General features: G+C 44.9%; 1 protein-coding gene across 1 annotated transcript in view; it reads left to right on the top strand.

Annotated features, from left to right (window-relative positions):
• mad1l1 (mitotic arrest deficient 1 like 1) overlaps positions 1-9268 on the top strand; it is a 237739-nt gene that overhangs the window by 146709 nt on the left and 81762 nt on the right. The window contains exon 17 of the mRNA XM_055158345.1: positions 3365-3558. Coding sequence (XP_055014320.1) covers positions 3365-3558 — 194 coding nt within the window. The remainder of the gene's footprint in view (positions 1-3364; positions 3559-9268) is intronic.

Raw genomic sequence — 9268 nt, 5'->3', positions numbered from 1 at the left:
CGGCATAAATAATTGCCTGGGATCATGAATACACACATTTCCAATACTTTAATTTGAGTTACAGCTGTGTGATTGACAGGTGGATTGGCCAATCAGCGACACGCATGGTCCGTCTGTATCGAAACAAATACGACTGCTTCTGAGGAAAAAAGAAACGACAAAAATATAACAGGGAAATGAATCCGTGTATCATTCGTTCATTAGTTTTTCAATATAAAACCAAAAATAAGAAAACGAAAAAACAACAGTTTTCTTTGTTATTTGTCTCCAAAACCAAAATTTAAAAAACGGATAACGATTTGTTTTTTCAGTTTTCAATTTTGTATTTAAATGAAGAATGGAAAAAACGGATAACGGCCGTTTCCCGTTTACGTGACTTCTGTGACTGCGATGCCGGACTTTTGCACCGCGTACGGACTGAACCAGGACTGATCCAGGTCCGAGACCAGAGCGGGACTGAGGCCGGAACCAGACCGGAAGTGAGACCGGGACCAGACTGGGACCAGAGCGGAACTGAGACCGAGACCAGTGGTCCGAGCGGTTCTGTGTCATCGTCAAAGCGAGAATGTGCTGTGGACTACAGGTCAGGTGCTCTGGAAAGGCTGGTTCTGAGGTGGTGCAAAGCATCCGATTGACGCTTTCACACCAACGAAAATGAACCGAACTAAGAGCTTTTGGTTCAAATGGACCAGGTCCGGGACCAGACCAGGACCAGAGCGGGCCTGAGACCGAGACAAGACCAGGACCAGACCGGGACTCAGAGCCCACAGCAGGGCCAGAGCTCGAAGCTGAGGCTCGGAGTCAAAGCTCGGAGTCCGCCCTCTCCCACTCTGGTCCCGGTCTGTCCCGGTCCCAGTCCCACTCTGGTCCCGGTCTGGTCTCGAATCTGGATCAGTCCTGGTTCAGTCCATACGCGGTGCAAAAGTTCGGCATCGCAGTCACAGAAGTCACGTAAACGGGAAACGGCCGTTAATCTGTTTTTTCCAATTTAACACAAAATCGAAAACAAAAAATGAATCATTATCCGTTTTTTCATTTTGGTTTTGGAGACAAACAATTAAGAAAATTGTTGTTTTTTCGTTTTCTTATTTTTGGTTTTATATTGAAAAATGAATGAACGAATGATACACGGATTGAACTGAAAAACATTGTGTATTTCTGCATTTTGAATGAGCCTTGCACTAAATCTGAAGAGAGACTTTTTGTTCAAAATGATGAGTGACCAATGAGCCCCTGTGAAGCCATTTGTATGAGCCTGGATCGAAGAGCAACGGAGGGAGAGGATGTGCCTGGCAATGTAAACGCAGTATCCTGTTTGAAGTTACTGATGTGTTACAGATATAGTTTTATGTGCCTTCTTATTGAATATAACTGATGTCGTTTCAATTTTCCAACCTTTCTACAACATTCAGCGTTGCGTGTATTCCTCACAGTGAAGTCTCGGTTTGTACTCCGAGGACGGACTTCTCTGCATGGCTGTGGTGTTTGTTGACCTGTGGGGGCAGGAGCTGTGCCTGCGGGGGAGTATATCTGATATTAAGCTGTCATGGGAGTCGAAGCGAGCCAGAGCTAGATATGGAGCTGTGTGAGGCTGTATGAGGCTGTGTGAGGCCTTGTGGAGTTGTGGGGGCTGTGTGGGGGCTGTGTGGGGGCTGTGTGTGGGGGCTGTGGGGGCTGTGGGGGCTGTCTGAGGCTGGGGCTGCCGGGGGAGGTCACTGCCCGTGGTGCAGGTGGGTTGAAGGTGGGAGAGAGACGATCCAAACAGCTGGGTCTGTTTTGCTGAGAGGAAAACTGCAGGAGTTAGACAGATTTTAGTTGACAGGTGAGGGGAACAGGGAACGTTACGCATCAGGTATATTCAAAACCTGCAGTTGCTTGTATAATGTGTGTATGTTGACACAAATGTGCGCTGTGTCACTCGTATCTTAATCTACAGAGTATCCCAACAAATTTAACATAATTTCGCAGGCCAATCATTTTGGCAATTCTTGTTGACATAACAGGATTTTACATTTAATTTTTTATTTTTGTTCTGTTTTCAGGTTGAGTCATGAGAAGTCATTTTGTGTCTTGGAATCTGCTGCACAGACTCAATGCAACATTTGAAAAAACTTCACCAACTGGCAAATAAATTTAGACTTGGTACCAAAAATGTAAAGAGTTCGGCTGCTTCTGCAGGGCTAAAGGATCTGCTACACCAAACCATCATTCGAGGAATCTGGGTTTCCAAACTTGTTCTTCTTACGGACTTCCTTGGGCTTTACAAGAGTTTTCTGATGTTGCTGATGGTCTGCCTATCTGTCTACCTACTTCTGTCTGTGATGATTGTGTGGTGTAGAGTTTAGCTTGAAGCTCTGTGCACATTCAAAGTGCTCACCCTGCCCTTACAAAGAGCTGCAATATTCCAGTCGATGTTCCTCTATGTGACATGTCCAGTGTGATACAGCATGTTCAGTGTGATGTGACATGTACTTCATGTACTTCTTGGGGCTTCACAAGAGTTTTTTTTTTTTTTACAAACTTGCTTGACATTCTTTTCTGATGTTGATGATGGTCTACTAGAGGTCTTCTTCTTTAAATTGTTGACACCAAGTCCAGATTTGTTTGCCGGTTGGTGAATTTTTTCCAAATTTTGCATTGACGGCTGCACAGTCCTGGGTGAGTGTGTGCAGCAGATTCCAAATGATTTCTCTTTGGGAGTTCAACCCAGGAGGCTCAAGCTGAAAACAGAACAAAAATGCAATATTGAATATAAAATCTTGATATGTTTCTGTATATTCTGTGAAAATTTGAGGTTATTTCAACAGGAATTTCCAAAATGATTGGCCTGCGAAATGATGTCAATTTTTTTGGGACACCCTGTATTAATCTGTCTCCACTAAGCGGACGTGTAATCCCTCATTCATCCAGGAGTGGTTCAAGGTAAAGATGGTTTCAGCAGTGGTCATTTGGGCTTTTATTGGACTGTTTTTGCAATAAAGATGTTTTGGCTCCCATTCTTTGGTACGGGAGTTTGTAAACTGAGGTTAAGATGAAACGTAGTGCTTCCAGACAGTTCCATCAAATGTACAATGGCGTCTGGATGGAGCTGAAACATTTTGATTGCAAAAAACAATGTCCAGATGACAACCATGATGGCAAACCATTCACACCAGGCCAAATTACATATCAGATCTGTGGAAGGACAAGCCCATTCAAAGTGAGAAGGAATTTCTCTCTTTAACAGTAAATAACACATAATAATAAATCCATAGAAGTAAAATACCTCCTTTAGTATTCCTCAAATATATATATTTTTAAAGTAACAAAAACATGTCAGTTATATCTGACCTGTCTTGTTCCTCTTTCGGGTCTGTGTTCTCAGAGCTGCGTAAACAGATGGAGAGCTCAGAGCTGAAGAACCAGCGTCTGAAGGAGGTGTTCCAGAAGAAGATCCAGGAGTTCCGGACGGTGTGCTACGTTCTGACCGGGTACCAGATCGACATCACCACAGCCAACCAGTACAGGCTCACCTCTGTGTACGCGGAACACATGGACGACTCTCTGCTCTTCAAGAAGGTACGCTCCACTCAGCTCACTGCGTCGAGATTCACCACAGTCAAATCAAAATGGCGGTTTGACTTGTGACAATAAGCAAATCAGAATTGTAATATTCACATTTTCAACATTAAATCATAGTACTTTCTGGTTTTATATCAGTGTAAACCCTCAGTGGTCCAGGTAGGTTTGACAGTGGTCCGTGGGCGTTTACTAGTCTGTGTGCTCTTCTACTTCTGATTCAGCTCAAGATTATTCCTTTTTTCGTATTGATACCTGCTCATATGAGTATCTAGTTTTGATACTAGCTTTACTGTAGATTAGTATCTGATTTTCAATACTTTTGACAACTCTATAATACACAATCCTCTAATGCCGTCAAGAAGACAGAGCCACATCTGTGTTTCTCCACACCTCCTGACCTGAACAAACTGAACTAAACAAACTCTGTAGGAGATAACTTTCCACTATCTGGCTATAGCTTTACTGTGACAAGATGAGAGTTCAATGTCACAAAAGTCGTCTTTTTGAAATACATGTTTGACTTGTAGTTTTTTATTGGACAAGGCAGATGAGGCGTGAAATAGGGGTGAAGAGATCTTACAATGCAACAGATTATACTTGTGAACATGTCACATCATATTGAACATGCTGTATCACACTGGACATGTCACATAGAGGAACATCGATTGGATTATTGCAGCTCTTTGTAAAGGCAGAGTGAGCACTTTGAATGTGCAGAATGCTTCAAGCTAAACTCTACGCCGCACAATCATAATAGATAAAAGTCACTGCTGTAGCCTTTTGATTAAACCGGAGCATGTAGAAAAAAGTGGAATAAAGGCCACTACACACTTCAGGATTTTTTAGTTTTAAAAAATGTTCAATTGTGCGACAAAAAGCGCACACCACAGACACAAGATGAGATTTTAAATCTCCGATCACAAAACGTGCAGAGGGATATGTCTGAGCACTACAGGATATATAGATACGAGCACGGTCGCGTCCTCTGTTTATGTCTTCAGTAAAACCTCTCGCTCTCTGAGGCTTAACCATTCAAAGATCAGAACTCTGCACTTCTAGTTTATATACAAATCAAAACAGTTATTATTTGTGAAAGGTGGTGCAAATCTTCAGATACATGATTTTTAATGCACAGAAGGCTGAAGATGACGTCGACAGGAAGTAGAGTCTGTGCTTCTAATCTGCAGCTTCACCTCGAGATGTAAATAGACATGTGAGGAACTACTCTCACCTTTTTACTTTTAAAGAACGCCTCAAACTGGATTAATAGTGTTGTTTTGGGAATTGGGTGTCATTATTTGCAGAGGGAAATTTCTTTGGATAATATGAATGAAAATACTACAGTTTACCTTTACAATTTTACGAGAGGTGAGTAATAATTATTTTTGCTATTTCCTGAGTTTGTATCTTGCACCTGTGTGTCCGTAACCAGGTCACCGTACAGGGGGTGGGAGGTGGGGCCTCGTCATCGATATTGAGCTACACTCACCTGGCAAAACTTTTTCATGTTTTTCGGTGTCCTGGTGAGGTTTAAGGTCCCTTGCATCCCCACTGGACACCGAAACATATGTGCTGCTTTGTACACTGTGCACATGGCCTCACACTTGTCTCGACCGGAACGAAAAGCACGGAATTTGTTGTGCAAGTCATCGTTAAATGCACATTTGTGCTTCGGCATGTTGCAGACTGACCGACTGTGTGTGTCTGCTCGCTCCTTCTGAGTGCAGAGAGCTACGAGAGCCGCTCAGTTTAATGGCCAAATGAAAGATCATGAAAACCTGCATCACTTTATAAAAAAAAACAAAAAACGGACAGACAGGACAGGACGTGAAAAACGGACATTTGGTCACCCTATAACCGCTACGCACAGCAACCTACATGCGGTTTGTTGATTAAAAATGAACATTATCGACAAAATTCTTAATGATCAATTATTTATTAATCGACTCATCATGTCAATCCATATTAAATATATACATCTGTACATTCTGTGAAAAACTGAGGTTATAGGCAAGTTTCATTGTTGACAAAAGCGCGCGTTGCATGCTGGGAATTTTGGTCGGCGGCAAGAAACACTAATTCAACATGACGGACGGAGCAAGAAAGCACGTAAAGGGTATTGATCCCGGTTATTTATCCACTCTAACGGCAGAGGACCCAAGACCATTTGACCAGAAATTGGTCATAAGCATCGATGGAGCCAAATCACCCTTTTCAACCCCGACAAAACCTTGGACCAAACCGAATTTCTGGTCAGAATCGCCAACTACCTGGACAAATATTCACTTGGGCGATATCCACAATGACTTGGTGGAAACTCCTGGGCCATTCACAGCAGAAAAGATGCAAACCTCCAAGAGTCTCGATGTGTTGTTGAACTTGTTGGAGTCCACGGTTTGTTAGGATCTTCTACATTTGCTCTGCGGATGTTTGAAAGACATTTAATTCACCGTTAGTGGTTCTTTTCACTCAGAATACGAAAAAGACATTTTCCTTCTTCCGTGCTTCTATTTGTGCATCTGATAATGCAGCAGGAATTTACCATTATCGGGGAGAAATACGCGAGGTTACGCACTGTGTTTGACGCTACCGTGTTTCTTGCCTCCGACCAAAATATTTCCCAGCAGCAACGCGGGCTTTTAATAACAATGATGTCAGCTGAAACTCGCCTATTTCAACAAGAATTGTCAAAATGATTGGCCTGCGATGATGATGTTAAATTTTTTTGGACACCCTGTATAATAATGATTAAAACCCCAGGATCCTGTAGCTCAGAGAGTGTGGGGAGCGCTGTGAGGTGTGTGATTGGACTGACAGGTATCCACACGTGAAACTCCGCCCCTGCACTCAGTGTTTGTATCAGAAACACGTGTCTGTCTTGCGTGATGTCATTAAGCACTGAAAATAGCAGTGACCGATGGAGCGAGGACACACTCATTTGTATACGTTTTTGAGCGGAGAGCTGCAGATAGGCCCGGCTCGCGCTAAAGCTGCCAAGAAAAAAAATGCCCGGGAACAGTAGACGACACCACACACGGTTTAGCAGTGAAAACAAGATTGATTTAGTGTTTTGTTCCACTCGAAGCCCAGGCAGCTTGAGTTTGTGAATGGAGCGTGGAGCCGATCGGAGCTCGTGAGGTCTGAGTCTCCTTTACCATCTGCTCCTGCCTCGTGCCTCTGATTGTGATGGTGATTGTTTGTAGGGCGTCTGAAAGAGGAAGAAATAATACACACACACGTCCCCCCGATGCCACTTGTAATCGACGCCGTAATCGAGCGTCCTGCGCTAAAAATAACATCAGCATCCAAATGTGACCTAATAACGGTAATGGAGCAGTGTTTGTGCGGCCGCCCCAGCGTCTGCGCCAGGGGAACACACTCATTCATCTACTCGCCCGCTCGCTTTCTCTTTCTCTCGCTCTCTCGGCTCCCCTCACTACTCTCTCTGTCTATCTCTTCCTTTATCCTACCCTCTTTCTCTCCTGCTCTTTCTCCCTCACTCCCCCTCTCTCGCTCTCTTTCTCCTCTCTATCACTCTCAGCTCCCCTTACTACTCTCTGACTCTTCCTTTTCTCCCCCTCTTTCTCCTTCTCTTTTGCTCCCTCTCCCTCTCTTTCTTCCTGCCTCTTCCTATCTCTCTCTTTCTCTCCCTCCCTCTTTCTCGCTCTCTTTCTCCTCTCTCTCCCTCTCTCACTTCCCCCTTACTACTGTCTCTGACTCTTCCTTTTCTCCCCTATCTCTCTCCCTCCCTCTTCCTCTCCCTCCCTCTCTCTCCCCCTCTCTCTCTCCTCTCTCTCTCTCTCTCTCTCTCTCTCTCTCTCTCTCTCTCTCACTCTTTCTTAACCCTCTCTGTCTCTCTACCTCTTTCTCCCTTCCTCTCCCTATCTCTTTCTTTCTCTCCCTCCCTTTTTCTCCCTCACTCCCTCTCTCTCGCTCTCGTTCTCCTCTCTCTCTCTATCACTCTCTCAACTCCCCTTACTAATCTCTGACTCTTCCTTTTCACCCCTCTCTTCCTTCCTCTTTCTCCCCCTCTCTCTCTCTCCCCCTACTTCTCTCTCTCTCCCTCCTTCACTCATTCTTCCTCCCTCTCTCCATCTCTTTCTCTCCGTCTTCCACTCTCTCCCTCTCTCTTTCTCTCCCTCCCTCTTTCTCCTTCCCTGTCTCTCACTCTTTCTTAACCCTCTCTGTTTGTCTCTCTACCTCTTTCTCCCTCCCCTTCCCTATCTTTCTCTTTCTCTCCCTCCTTCTTTCTCCCTCACTCCCACTCTCTCGCTCTTTCTCCTCTCTCTCTCTATCACTCTCTCAGCTCCCCTTACTAATCTCTGACTCTTCCTTTTCTCCCCTCTCTCTCCCTCTTTTCCTTCCTATTTCTCCCTCCCTCTCTCTCTCCCCCTCTTTCTCTCCCTCTCCTCCCTCTCTCTCTCCCTCCTTCACTCTTTCTTCCTCCCTCTCTGTCCCTCTCTTTCTCTCCCTCCCTCCCTCTCTTACACTCTTTCTCCTCTCATTCTCTTGCTCTATCACTCTCTCAGCTCCTCTTACTACTCTCTCTTACTCTACCTTTTCCCTCTTTCTCTCCTCCCTCATCCCTTCCTTTCTCTCACTCTCTCTCCTACCCTCTCGCTTTCTTCCTTTTTCCCTCTCCCTCTTTTTTCTTTCACTCTCCATCTGCCTCTTTCTCTCCTTCCCTCTATCTCCCTCTCTCTCCCCTAATCTTTCTCATTTTACTTCTCTATTTCCCTCGCCTACACACTCTCTCCTTCCTCCTCCTCTCTCTTTCTTTCTTTCTTTCTTTCTCTTACCCACTCCTTCCTACCCTCTCTCTCCTTCTTTCCTACTTCAACCCTGTCTCCTTACTCCTCTCTGCGTCTCCTCCTATTCCTCTCTCCTACCCGTTCTCCCTTCCCTTCTCTCCTCTCTCTCTTTCTTTTTCTCTTTCTCTTCCTCTCTTTCTCTGTGGACTAATTAAACCTCGCCGTGTTCTTGCGCTGGTGCCGTTAAACCCCTCTCTCTGTTATGAACCCCGCGCTGTTCTCCTCTGTCTTTGTTGTTCCACACTTCCTCCTCCCCCCCCCCCCCCCCCCCTCTCTCTCTATCCCCTCTCTTCCTCTCATCCTCTTTTGTTCTCAAAGCGTGGCACCATCTAATCGCTGCTGTCGTCCCTGTGTTGTCGTATGATAGGCCCTCCAGCTTTTCGCCCGGGCTGGCAGGCGGAGGGAGGGAGGGACGGAGGGAGCGAGGGAAAGAGGGAGAGATAGAAGGATGGAGCTTGATTTTCTTGGCGGAGTAATTATTCCGGTCAAGTGCTCGGGTGTGTAGTCTGGCACTCGTATTGTTTGTAATGGCAGAGCGGCTGTAAAGTGGAACACAGAGGTACTTAGTGTGAGCGCCGAGCGATAACTCTACTCTATCAATACACTCATTATAATACACACACTGTCCGTCTGAAGGTGCGACTCGTGACGTCAACTTTTCCTTGGGTTTGGGTTTGTTCTGCTACTCAGGTCAGTCTTTAATTTGAACTTTAGTATTTACATCAGACCTTTTAAACTTTGAATCATATTACCGTATTTTTCGGGCTATAAGTCGCTCCGGAGTATAAGTCACATCAGCCGAAGAATGCATAATAGGGATGGGCATTCAATAAAATGTTCTTAATCGATCATCGGGAGAATTAACGATCAATTATCCGGTAACACTTTATAACAAC

This window comes from Boleophthalmus pectinirostris, unplaced genomic scaffold, assembly GCF_026225935.1.
Source record: "Boleophthalmus pectinirostris isolate CB_2022bp ecotype Guang Dong unplaced genomic scaffold, ASM2622593v1 HiC_scaffold_22, whole genome shotgun sequence".
In the NCBI taxonomy this organism is placed as follows: domain Eukaryota; kingdom Metazoa; phylum Chordata; class Actinopteri; order Gobiiformes; family Gobiidae; genus Boleophthalmus; species Boleophthalmus pectinirostris.
Note: the sequence above shows the minus strand (reverse complement) of the source record. Positions and strands in the feature narration are given on the sequence as shown.